Genomic DNA, 13,833 nt, shown 5'->3' on the forward strand with positions numbered 1-13,833 from the left:
CAAATTACTTGACCTGGTGTTCGGTGGTTTGATCCCCCAGTCCCGAGCGAAAGTCTCCGTCTGTGAAATACTGAGCAAGACAGTTGTGCTGGCAGTGTGTGATAGAACGACTTGATCAACTTGGCAACAGATGCAGTGCTGCAAAAAGTCTGAACACATGCAAATCCAGAAGCGTGCTGCAAATAGCGACTCAGACATGTTTCCAGGGGACCCCAAAAAGCGATGAACCTGGCTGTAGTTCAATGCTTTGTGAATCTCCATCGCCACTGACGAGGAGCAGACTTCAATAACTTCACACACTCTCGGCCACCATATACGTATCAGTGTATAAATACATTTATATAGCACAAAAAAACAACCGAGGCAGCAAATCAGCATGAAGATGTAGATCCAACACGACCCTTCACAGACGCACTGCAGCTTTAAGAGATTGTTGGCAAGTCAAACCGTAATCACACGTTGCAGTGAACTGTTCTGCAGCATCAGGTCTTTGGACAAGGTCAAGTGATGGAAACCCGCAGCCTCATCGAGGGCTCCGCGTTTTCAGGAACGCCCTTCTGCTGGGGGTCTGGCTCCCTCTGACGGCCATCGTTCTTACTGCACGGCTTCCGGCTGTAAAGCCCTGGGAGCTGAACAGTGACTGGACAAAAGGTTCTTTGTACTAGCTGTTCTCGTGGAGCTGCGCCTTCTTCGGCGCAACTTTAAATTAAGTTTATAATTCGTCTGTAACCATTTTGAGCTGCTCGTCCTTCTTTGATTGATGTATATTGAATTGATGACACAGCATTAATAAGTCGATACTAACTGTTGTACATTAAACTTACTATCACCGGTTCCTTCATTAAAGCCTGCTGAGTTGTTAATAAATGTAGTCATTTTAGTTTCTTCACTTTTTTTTTGAATTGGCGGATGGATATGTTCCAAACGCAGCGGTGACATGTCCCGACTTTCCCGTAAAATACGTCACAGAAACCGTTGGTGGAGAGTCGCTTACTTCTGCTGCTTTAGGTGCCGTCGGAATTTTGACAACTACATCAAAATAACAGTAAGATATGACAAAATGTTTGTATTACTAAAATGCTATGTAGATTTCAGGAAGCAAAATGACTGGATGTTGTTGACCCTCCGTGTATTTACTATTATTAGTTGCTTAATTTAATTGGGATGTTATAAATACTTCATTCTACTTTTTTGTTGACTCACATGCTGGAGGACTCTTTTAGAACATAGGACAAGATGGTGAATAACCCTTGTACATTTGAAGATCTCTTGCTTAAATGAAGTTACCAAGAAACAAGTAGATGTTAGCAGGTGTTAGCGGCCATCAGCAGATGTTAGGGACATAACCTCAGTTTTGCACTTTAGCGTTATCAAGTGTTTTGGCCTTGTAATCAATGATACAGGCCGAACCTCAGGTTCACTGAGGCTAAAGGTAAATCTGACTGGCTACTGGCTTGTACTGCAGTACTATAAAAGCCATGTGAACACTCAGTAGATCAAGGGGCCATTATCTCTATGCCTCTATGAGCCAAACATGGGCTCAGGCTGAAAAGAAAGCATCACAATTACTAGAGAAGGTGCACATGAACACAGAGGTATTCAAAACTTTTAGCGAGAAAATTAAGGAGAGTGGATTCCAGCAGACTGTTGAAGTCTCGAGTGAAAGGGAAAAAAACTGCATCAAAAGTAGATCAAAGAATGCAACGTTTTGCAGATTAGTGGTTGCTATGCAGATGTTGAGGACAAATTAGTTCCAGATCAACAATTCCAGATCAATGCCACCATAGACAGAACCTGACAGGGCTCTGTGATGAACCATTTGCAGCTACAAATTAGGGTGGAATTGTATTGTTTACCTGCCCGATTGAATGACTGATCATAGAACGACCTTCCCTCCTCATGCTTTCTATTTACACTTTCTGGGCCGTTTGAGTTTTGGCTTTGTGAACACTATCAGTTGGATAATTTAATCAATTTATCATTCTGACACTGTATCAAACCAGGAACCAGACTTTTTGGTGTGAACCCGTCCGCCATTAGGGAGCTTTCACATATAGTTCTCTTTAAATGAGCCAAACTCAGTCCTCTTAAAGTGGAACAACATAAAAGAGACTCAGTTGGTGGTCCACTGTTGTCCATTTTTTCTCTGAAGGGGCCTCCATTCTCTCTCTGTTTACATAACACCTAGATCACAGTTACACAGATCTTTACTGCTTTGAATTATGGGTAGGCTGCCACACTTGTCGTATCCTCATTTATGTAGTATTTGGTTAAATTAGCCCACAGAGATGGAAAAGGCCTATTTATAAGGATTATAACATTCTTACTAAAGGTCTTCACCAGACTCATGATTCTTTGATGAATCGCATGTCCGTGATTTGAGCATTATTTACCGGTTCATGATTCAATTCGCCATGCATCTCAATGCATCACACCCTAGTAGCCATACACCCTAGTATATGGCTGTTTTTTATTCTATTAAAACAATCATTGAGATAAATCCGAAGTCCCTTTTTATTTAGAAAGGGCCCCATACTTGTCAAACGTCTATTCACTCGCTTCACTGCTGTGTGCGTCTTGTCTTGTTTTTGCCAATTTCAACTGCGTTCACACAAAAAGGTGGACTTTTATTCAGAAAAACTTGACTCATAAACTGAAGAGTGAATCAAATAAACAAAGTGACTTTTTAAATATTTCCTAGACACTGTTGGAATGGGTTCTCCTTAGATGTAGAATCTATGATCTGATGTCTCACATTTGATGACTGAGAAGCTAAAATGTTTTATAGCTATTTTGGCAGCAATACGTTTTTTTTAAAGGTTTAATTTATCTTTATTTGTTCTTTTTTGATAAAAGGGCAGTTTTTAAAGTGAGGTTACGTGAAGGACGCATGAGGCAAATAATGGGGACATTATCTCATATCAGCTAATCATATTGGATGATGGAAGTTGTATCTTATCTTAAATCAGTTTACTTATTAACTGTGCACGTGTATAATGTGTAGTTTGTGTCTCTCAAGAGTGGCAATATAAGGAAACCAACAATTAATAGTAATTTAGAAATAATAATTGTAGTGTTTTTAACGACACAATCGTTTGTGGGACTATTTTAGCTCCGCGGATGTGCACACAGCTTTAGGGCTCGATAGGGGTGACGTCACGTGCTTTGTCAGGCTCTCTGCTCCACCGTCCTTCCGTCGAGGCAACAGGCTGAGCGCTGCTGTGTTTTCTCGGGTGAAGATGGCTGCGGGTCCCCTATCGGTATCTTCCAACGCGTCCACTAACAACGATGGCATCCTCATCGGTGACAAAGTGTACTCCGAGGTTTACCTCACCATCGACAACTCGCTCATACCGGAGGAGAGACTCTCTCCGACGCCGTCGATGCTCGACGGCCTTGACTTGAACACCGAGACCGACCTTCGCATCCTCGGCTGCGAGGTGATCCAGTCCGCGGGCATTCTTCTCCGCTTACCCCAGGTAAACACCCGTGAATAGTGAACGTGACGAAATAATGAACCAGCTGGTGTGTGTTTAATCCGCAACATGTTATATGTATGGGGTCTGAGTCCTCCGCTAACCTCGGCCCGGCTGTTAGCCTGTTGTAGCTTTAGCTCTTAACTGGCGTGGTGGAACTAAAATGGCGGCGGGCCATTGTGTAATGTTGAGCTAGCTCTCACGAGACAAATGATACACAGGACAATTTCCATCTACGTTGTGTTCTCCACAGGTGGCGATGGCGACGGGGCAGGTTCTGTTCCATCGGTTCTTCTACTCCAAGTCCTTCGTCAAGCACAGCTTCGAGGTGAGACGGCGGGTTATTGTCAGGCCGCTGTTTTTATTATGTTAGCATAGCATTACGTTGTGGTTGCGTTAGTGGCGGCCATGTTGTCCATACGTTCGCTTCCAATTTGACAAACAACATGTGAAATGTTAGACCTTAAAGCTAAGAAGGGACTCAATATATTCGCAAAACGAAAGAAAATGCAGGAAATTAAGGCAAATCAGTAGCTGTAAATCTACTCCTAACAATTAAATGTCCCAGCTCTAAATGGTGGTTTGCTGTCTTGACTATTGGGAGTAGAATTAAAATATTGGTAATATCTTATGTATGTTTCTAATTATAGCCCCCTTGTGTAAATATTAGCAATATTAGCATAACAACTATAATGGAGGTTTTTTTTCGATGCAGCCTATTCTGAGAAAAACAAAGCTCACCTTAATTGTCTTATACAGACATTAAACCCCCTCTAGGGTAAAGTCTGCATTGTTTCAAAATGTACGTCAATCATTTACACTGTTTTCCACCATGTTTTGTTTTCATGGCAAAAACTCAAGCCACATGACTGCCTTTCAATCACTGATATCTGCTGTATCCCTGATCACGTGTCTCACCTTCCAGACCTCCTCCTTCCAACTCTTTGCTGTGACTGTCTCAACAGATTGTTGCCATGGCCTGTATAAACTTGGCTTCCAAAATAGAAGAAGCGCCACGACGAATACGAGATGTCATCAACGTTTTCCACCACCTGAGGCAGATGCGATCCAAAAAGTAAGTTGTCTCACTGTGGGAAAAGTTCATGTATTTAAAATTGTATTATTCGTTATGCTGTGAAAGTGCTCTTCTGTTAATCTATGTAACCTAAACCATTTTAAAACTTTTCAGTTTCCACCTCACTCGTAGTTTGAAAAGTGTAATTGTCTACATATGACACCAGAGTTTGACATTACACTGAGAATTATATCTCAAACATCTCACTGTATAAATTCCAGTGTTTTGAAACAACAAGGCGCAACTGCTTTATTTTCATGTGCCTTTGTCGTCATAGAAGTTTGTTCATGGCACTAGTAGCGACTTTGGCATTAACTTGGATTCTTTTTTCCCTTGCAACCAACTAACAGCGACCAGCTACATTTACCAAAGCCTGGGTGATGTGGAATGGTACGTAAGATGAAGCAGTCGGCATGACAACCATGATGCGAGGGGTCTATCTCCTCCCACCCCACCCCTCCTCTGGGAGATGCCCGTGGTCTGACCCACCGCGGGCCGCTGGGATCGGGGATGACAGGTTGGCCGAAATTCCTGGGCCCCGGGGCGCATTGAGGACTCCTGTGGTTCAATCTTAAGCTTTGGGTATCTGTCCGTCAATCTGCGGACCATTGGGTAACGTAGTCCTCTTCTATGACTGCTCCTCCTCCTCCTCACCATGCATTTTGTTTGTGCTTTAAGAGCAAAACCCCATTCACCAACTGCAATCCATGGCTTTTATAGAAATATCACCTTGTTTGTTGAGGCAGAATATATTTTAACACTTAGTCTGTCAGGGTTCTGACATTTATTCAGGGCCAGTGCATGTACAGTAGCTTTCTAGTTTGGCATTATTTGCCGTAAGTTTGGATCAGCATTAAAGTATACCAGAGTCTGTGGTGCACCTGTAGGAAAGATATCTTTGAGACATGGTTAAGGACTATAACGTGACAGGTTTATTAATGAGCTTATTTTCCCATGCATGACGTTTGTAGCATGACAGCGTTGACATTTATATTTCTGTGTTACTTAAAAACTTATAAAGTCCAGAATCAAATTATTGATTTGAGATATTCCGTTAAAAATTAGACACTCCACTCTAAGTGAGATTAGAGGGATGAGGAATAATTAAATTAATGGCACATTTTTTTCTTAGGTCCATTTGATTGTTACATTTATCCTTAATCGTAAATATTGGAAGAACGTTATTAAACCCCCCCCCCATGATGTACGAGAATGAAATAATCAGTTATTTGAATGATTGATATAAAATAATTTGATCCCTGTCCGTATTTACAGTTTTGTAAATTATGGGCTGTGTGTAGCCAGCAGATGATGTGGTGGTAGTACAGCATTGTGTTTGGAGTTCAGGGGAAATGTAGTAGTCTGACAAAGAATACTTTTATATATTTTTCTGGTGCACAGACAGCAGGAGTAGTAGTCAGTGGTTTTGGTTACATTACTGTATGTTGGAGTAGTGCTCATTTAATTTTTTCAGTTTTCTGAGTTTACAGTTCCGGTCACAGATGTATTGGGTTGATATTTCTGTTAAAGCTATGACATGGTGTGGTTGAGGTTGAGGCCCGTCTAAAGAATCCCATACGCTTTCACTGGAACCACAGGAGTTCACAAACCCCAGCAAACTGTCAGGCATGCAAACAGATGTAGCTGTTGCTTGAAGTTGGTTGAAACGGAAAAAATAAGAAATTAAAAAACAGAAGGCCACTTTCTTTTTTACAATTGTATACAAGGGGGAGCCATTATTTTATTTTGATTCCTTTCATAAAATAGGATGCCAAGTTCACTGATACTTGATCAGAACTACATAAATACCAAAAACCAAGTCATCAAGGGGGAGCGGCGGATCCTGAAGGAGCTGGGCTTCTGTGTGCATGTCAAGCATCCACACAAGGTGAGTTAAAAGCACACAAGCATTTCACATTTGTAGTTATTTCAGGTTTGAGATTTTCCATGCAAATGTGCCCAAACAGGAAGCTGTTTTTAGAATCTCCTAAAAATGCCACACCTGCAGCATTTTTCAGTTTGTTTTACATCCTATCATCTCTACGATTCCAGATTATCGTCATGTACCTTCAAGTCCTGGAATGTGAGAAGAACCAGACGCTGGTCCAGACAGCCTGGTAAGTTCCTCTCTACATCTCCACAGTCCCTCCCCCACAGCAGCAACCTGTGTCATGTCTGCAAGAAGTGCCCCAGACCTGGGCTAAAGATGAAATTGAATGAGTTTCAAAGGTTGAATTACTTGACGAGCACTCTATTGATCTAGGGACAAACCCATATGGAAACAACACCTGTCAGATAAGTGATCTTCAAGTGCCCTGCGTGTTTTAAATACAAACGTGAAAACCATTCGACATCCATTTTGCCCAGGTCTGATTGTGACATCCCCTCACTCCATTTAAATCCTTCCACCTCTTTTTCACTGATGGAGCAATTTTAATTATTGCAAACCTGTTTCTTGTCTCACTCTCGTCTGCCCCAACATGGCTTTGCTGTAAAAGTCTGTTTGATTTGCGAGGCCCAGGGAACTTGGTTTAACTTTGTCCTTTCTCTCTACTCTTTGATTAAAGGGTAGTCCATGCTGGTAAGTCACATAAAGAACCTCTGAACTCTGCCTCCTCCAACCACATGACCTCAGGAAGCTCCCCCTATTGGCTGGTTGTCCCTCTCCAGACAGCCAATCCCAATGCCAAGATTCACTGAAGGGGCGGGCGGGCCTTTCCCAACAGCCAACATCATCTTGTTTTCTCTTGGGTGCCCAGAAGGATTTGTATTGTTTGGTCTTGTTACAGAGGTTTCAACTTTAATGCCTATTTTTGCCAAGGAGCTATTCTGTGTTTTTTCTAGTTTACTTGCATCTAACAATGAAGTAAACCTAGCCAGAACAGAATAACTTTTTTGACCAGCTTATCTGCCTATTTTTTTTATAATTACAGTAAAGTACTATATCCTATCCCCGAGTGACGTGGTTTTCAGACATGTGTCTGTCTTTCAGGCTGATCCAGTTCTAAGGATTTGCCTCCAGGGACCTGTCTTGCCAAAGCAGCAGTCAGACTCCAACGGCCACATATTAACTGTAGTAGCAGGAGCTCAGAATGACTTACTAAACTGCAGGTCTGACTGTTAGTTGAAGGCAGGTTAGACTGGAAGTAATCCCCCCTGAGGCAGTTTTTTTTTTTTTTACCCTTGACACACTTCCAGTGGAGCCGTTCTTTGAATGGTTGGAAATTGTAACACAGTGTAGGGATGTCAGGATTGGCGGGTTTTACAATAACCACGGTTTCATAACGTCAGTTTCATAACCGTGAGTATTATAAAACCATGATGTCTAGGTGTCCTTCCTCTCGCGAGTCACGTTGTTTGTGCATGCGCTGCGCTTGTTTGTGTGAGCCAATTAACTGAAACATAAGGTGAAAAGAGGGAACTGACGTAACAGCCTTGTTTCTACAAAACTCCATCGAAGGCAGTCACAGCGAGAGGAGAAATCCTTGTTTACTTTCAGTGTCTGACCAGCGCCTGCCTTGCGACTTAAGACTCTTTTCCATTAAAAATTATGAATGCAGCAGAGAGTTTAATTAACATATACTGAGAAGTAGTATAGGACACAAAGAATGTGTGCTTGAACCTTTAAAATAAAAGAACCAAACAGAAACACTGCTTAAGACCGAAAACACATCGTCTACAAATCTTCCACAATATGGCAACTAAATAAAATAGCTTGCATAGATTCATTGTAAATAGACAAAAGTTGTTTAAGAAAAAGTTACTGGATATAGTGGACAATAATGATAATAGTTATGTTCATAATCCTTATTATTATATATATATATATATTGGATCTCTTTTCTTCCCTAGTAACGATAATTGTGAAAACACTGATATTTCCTCTTACAATAATCTTGCACCAAAATTTCATCTCATGACCTAACCGTTCATGCAGATGGTAAAGTGTCACCGGAAGAAAGGACGTTGCACGGCTTTGTGATACATTTTAGTTCTTTGCTTTGCCTAGTTTTTCCTTTTGATAATCTGAGTGGGAACAGTGTTGCGGTAGCTCATCTGGAGTTTTGGTCCTGTTTCTGTCGTCATGCATATTTTTGTCTTTTTGACTTCTATGTTTCTGAAAGACATAGATGCTCATATCACCCTGTACCTGCCTGATTCACATTCCGGCCATTGTATCCTCTCTAATGCTCTGCCAATGGCTAATGTCATTTATCCATTGTCATAGACAACCTACTGTAACACACAATCAGTTTCACTGCACAGATTTCAGTGGAGAAGAATCTCCTTCCAATCTAATGTCTCTAGATCAGTTAATAATCCAACATAGTTGAATGAGTTGAGGACAAACACAATCACTGGTCTTTATGAAGGTTGGTTTCAGCTCATGGCTAGAAAGTATAATGGGAAGTTGTTGTTTTTAATTAATATGAAGGTCACATTTTTGTTTTGGTTGCTTCAAGTGCAGCTGTTTAATCATGATCACATTATCATGCCACTGAAAACTGTCTTCCATGCCACCATACACTTTGTACTTCCCTATTCAAGAGCTAACATTGACTACGTAGTGACTGCATTAGAGATGAATGCTCATCTGTATGCCTGCATGTCCCCAACCTTACTAGGCATATGTCCTTGTTTTGATCATCACTAGTCTTAATGTAGTTCCTCCAGGGTCATGTCGGGGTACAAAGGTCTTCAGTAGAATATTTCCCATCGGTCTTCATTCTTTTCCTGTGACATACAGCACTCTGCCACACGACTGCCCCAGAGAGAAATGGACAAAGTTAAACTTTTATTTCCAACTTTAAAATGTGTAGCTGGTATCGTATTAGCCATCAGGGCTCAAATGTCATTTGAAAAGCTTTCGCTGTATCTGAAGGTCAGATCCCCAGTTTCCTAAGACTAACAAGTAAAGTCAGCGACAGTTAAGGTTCACTTCTTGATCAGTAAGAACCAACCGACTGATAATATTTTTCCAGATGTAAGAATTAGCTACTTTTAATCAGAAATGAAAAAATGGAAATGATTATTTGAAAAAATCACAATAATTTGCTTGATTGTTGACCTGCAGCAGTAACATGAGGATGTTATGTGTGATTTCTTGTGTAGAGAAGATGCTATGTTTTTGTTCCACTATTCTGTTTGCCTCTGCAGGAACTACATGAACGACAGCCTGAGGACAAACGTGTTTGTGAGGTTCCAAGCTGAGACTATTGCCTGTGCTTGCATATTCCTCGCTGCCCGTGCCCTGCAGGTACGACAAAGGTTCCTGCATTGTTAATGCACCTAGCTTAAAAAACATAGCACCTTGTAATAATGCATAACGTGGTGCATGTTCTTTCTCAGATACCTTTGCCATCCAGACCTCATTGGTACCTACTGTTTGGTGCCAGTGAAGATGAGATTAAAGACATCTGCATCACCACCCTGAAACTGTACACCAGGAAGAAGGTATTTTTTTTTCTCCATTTCTTTTGATAACATGCGTCAACTAAACTTTAAACCTCAGTGTTAAAGACTCCTGCTCTGTTTGCCACAAGTGAAACTGCCTCATAACAAATTCTATCAGCTGGGTGATGCTGCTTCTCACTCACAGTAGCCAGTACTGTGTCTTCTCTGTAAACTGACAATGTTGAATTGTTTTTCCCCAGCCTAACTATGACCACCTGGACAAGGAGGTGGAGAGAAGGAAGATGTTTTTATCAGAAGCTAAGCTGAAGGCCAAAGGCCTGAATCCTGATGGAACCCCCGCACTGTCCACAATGGGCGGCTTCTCCCCCGCGTCCAAACCCTGCTCTCCAAATGTGGTCAAGGTAGAAGAGAAGACTCCCAATCCCCAGACTCTCAAACCAGTTAAGAAGGACACAGAAAACCGGGCCCAGGCCAACAAGAGTCCACACAATGGGTAAGCAACTATTGCATTGGGAAAAAAACAAACAATATCATGTATTATATATCCAAACCTCTCTTCCAGGTTAAGGAAAGACGTGAAGATCGGGAGGAACAGCAGGAGCGGAAGTCGTTCTCGTTCAAGAACGCGATCCCGGTCTAGATCCAGATCCCCTCGCAGACAGTAAGTTCACTTAAAATATGTAAAGGCAGTTTACTGATCAATGATAGTATGAATCTTGGCTTAATCCCTTATCGTTCTCATTTCTGTTTCCACAGTTACAACAGCAGACGCAGTCGCTCAGGTACCTACAGTTCTCGATCACGTTCTCGCTCTCACAGCCGGAGTCCTTCGCCTCGGCGGCAACCGCCCTCGCCCCTTCTCCCCCACCTCAAGACCAAGACTAGTCACCACAGCAATAGCGACTCCAAGCCTAGCGGACGCCATAGCAGCAGTGGTGGATCCGGCCACAAGAGGAAGCGCACGCGTTCTCGGTCAAGGACCCGCACGCCTGTCAAGGCGGAAAGGGACAGAGAGAGGGAACGGGAGAGGGACAGGGACCGCAGCTCGTTTGACCTCTCTTCAAAAAAACACAAACATGAGCGAGGAGGTCACAGAGCAGAACGGAGGGAGAGGGAGAGGTCTCGTTCCTATGACAGGGAAAGAGAGAGGGAGCGTAGCCACAAGAGCAAACACCACAGCAGTAGTGGACACTCAGGACATGGTCGTCATCGGCGCTGACACACACATGAACACACTCCCATCCAACTAGCTGTGGAGCAGATAATCCCTCAAGTGTTTTCAGTTTCCTCAAAACAAAATTAGATCCTGCAAGTTCTCTGAATACTGATGAATCCAATTAACTGTCGGTTAATAACCAGTGTGACTCTGATCATTTAATGAAGACTAATCTGGAAAGATTTAAAAAGTTACACTACAGCTAATATGGAAGTAAACCAAAATCATGTCAGAATGCTCGATCACTAAGAACCAATCAGAAACAGTCAATGCCAAACAACACCCTCGCCAGGTCTGATTTTATTTTGTGTATAACATCAGCCCACCAGCACCGTTGTGTTTCTTGGTTCCTCATATGCATCCTGAAACATTTAAACCATTTAATTTGTAGGGATGTAGATTCTCTCAAACCTGGTTTAGCCAAATAAAGGTATACACTGACTCCTACACACAGCTTCTGTATTCATACACGTCTAGATGATGGAACATTTATCCCCTTGACTCTCGCTGACACAGCAGCCGCCTGTAGCTGATACTTAGCAGAGGTTGTGTTGGTGTAGAGTGAAGTTACGTATCAGACGAACCTGCTGCTGTACTGATTACCATTATGGCATGTCTGTAGGTGTCCCAGTCTAGAGCCCTTTTCTCTTTCTTTTTTTACCTGGTTGATTGTTATTGGTGATCGAGAAGAGGATCAGTCGAGGACCTGTAGGTTTTAATTTGTATTTTCCCATCATGCCCTCCTCCACACAAACACACCTCGAGCATCCCTCTAGCCTACCCATATGTCTTTGGTTTTACATGTAAAGTTACGGACTCTGGGGAGAGGAGACTTATTTACAGTGTAAAGATGGATTGATGATCCGCTGGCAAAATGTGAACGCTTTGATTTATAAAAGCAAAACTTGGCCGTGGAAGGATTGAATGAATAATGTAAAATACCAGTGATCATTCAGGAAAGATCATTATGTTTGCACATAAAGGGACTGGCAGGAGAGTTTTAGTTTACTTTTGCTTTGTTTTCTTTTTGGACAGGTGCATGTTGATAAAGCTGTTGTACAGTTTCAGAAAAAGCAAACTGGGTCTAAACTTCAATTTAATTGTCTTTTTTTTTTTCAGATGATGCAGACTTGATTTCATAAAATTTTAGGGTTGTCAATTTGTTACACTGGTTTTTAGTCTGCACGTGTTCATGTCCAATTTTTATTCAATAATAAATGAGTTATGCCACTGAGCTTTTTCCATCTTTATTATTAAAATGTTACATTGAAAGTGATAACTGCACAAACAATACCAGATTGTGTGGTGTAGCATCTACCTTTACTGAATATTTATCAGCTTTCTTGAATAGATGTGGGTAATGTGCTGTTTTTTCACATGCTGAATATTGCATAGGGATAAAATATACATTCGATATATCTTGTCACAGCTAGAGGGAGCTGTTGGTCTAAGTACTATAAGTGGCTACCTTCACTGCACTTACCTCATTTTGAGTTATGTCGTGTTTAAAAAGAAAATGGGTCTTTAATAGTGCACAGGTAGAATAAAGGGGAATTACTTTAATCACTTGAATATTCAAAATGGAAAAACAATAGATTCAACTGATGAAGTAAATGTATACATTTTGTTCACTTTTAGTTTACATGCCAAAATTAGAGGTAATAAATAAATGACCATGGGAATACTCCGTCTAACCCTAAGTATTGAGGTTAAATTCAAAATACATTAATGATCCCACGTGGGGTTGTCCATCAAGCAGTGTTAAAATTAATGAATCATACTATGAGCTACTGACAATATTGTACAAAGGCAGCTGTCCTTCTTAACCAAGTATAAATAATTTACTGAACACATAACCGCTCCAGACCTCATCGGTGTTGTGCTCGTCCTCTCCATGTCACTGCTCCATCTCTGCCATTAAGAATCTCGCTCCGTCTCAGAGTTTCCACAGCCTTTAACTCTTAAACACTTCATGATGTCGCTGTCAGACAATAAAGTGATTACATCTGCCAAAAAGCCCACTGACATGAAACACATGCACACTAATTCACAAATTGTGCAACAGGAAGGATAGTGCTGCCGCCAAAATGTTGTGTAACGCAATCTCCCATGAGGCACCTTCGCAAACAGGTCACACACTCCGGTGTTTCCACAGTGTAACCCGGCTGCTCTCTCAGATCTGTAACTGGGGTGAAAGTCAAGTTCTCCACAGACAAACGCATGCATTGAGTGTTAAATCCCACGTGACAAACCCAGCACAATGAGTGTGTGAACGTCAGCCCCTGTCCCACCTGATAAACACAGTCGAATGTGATATACGGCAGTGTTTTAAATATCCACCTCTCAGATACGATGGCCTCTTACACTTCAGTATCGTATCAGTGAAGATGTTAATGTTGTCTCTGTAGTGACTCTCCCTGTAAAGAGTAAAGCTCCAGGAGAAGGACAGATTTAGGGTCCGTTCCTGCAGTATGAGCCTGACACTTAACCCTGATCTCACTGTGCACCGCCCGTAACACATTGTATTTAACTACATGTCATATTTTGGCTTTGTGACCCAACCCTCAAAGGTTAAGCGCTATAGATCATGGATGGATGGTGTTATTGTATTTGGTCAAGTGGAATTTGCATTTCTAAATGTTCCGTCTAAG

The 13,833-nt window shown here is 41.7% G+C and overlaps 2 protein-coding genes across 2 annotated transcripts; both read left to right on the forward strand.

Annotated features, from left to right (window-relative positions):
• Positions 1-3,154: 3,154 nt before the first annotated feature.
• Positions 3,155-9,808, forward strand: LOC133951350 (cyclin-L1-like). The gene is made up of 7 exons (XM_062385236.1): positions 3,155-3,479; positions 3,730-3,804; positions 4,442-4,551; positions 6,319-6,439; positions 6,604-6,668; positions 7,119-7,132; positions 9,709-9,808. The coding sequence occupies exons 1-7, from the start codon at positions 3,240-3,242 to the stop codon at positions 9,717-9,719; spliced, it is 636 nt and encodes a 211-aa protein (XP_062241220.1). The 5' UTR covers positions 3,155-3,239; the 3' UTR covers positions 9,720-9,808.
• On the forward strand, positions 7,148-12,416 carry LOC133951349 (cyclin-L1-like). Its single transcript, XM_062385235.1, has 5 exons — positions 7,148-9,808; positions 9,901-10,005; positions 10,206-10,459; positions 10,529-10,627; positions 10,723-12,416. The coding sequence occupies exons 1-5, from the start codon at positions 9,644-9,646 to the stop codon at positions 11,183-11,185; spliced, it is 1,086 nt and encodes a 361-aa protein (XP_062241219.1). The 5' UTR covers positions 7,148-9,643; the 3' UTR covers positions 11,186-12,416.
• Positions 12,417-13,833: the final 1,417 nt, after the last annotated feature.

The sequence above is a fragment of the Platichthys flesus genome, chromosome 4 (assembly GCF_949316205.1).
Source record: "Platichthys flesus chromosome 4, fPlaFle2.1, whole genome shotgun sequence".
In the NCBI taxonomy this organism is placed as follows: Eukaryota; Metazoa; Chordata; class Actinopteri; order Pleuronectiformes; family Pleuronectidae; genus Platichthys; species Platichthys flesus.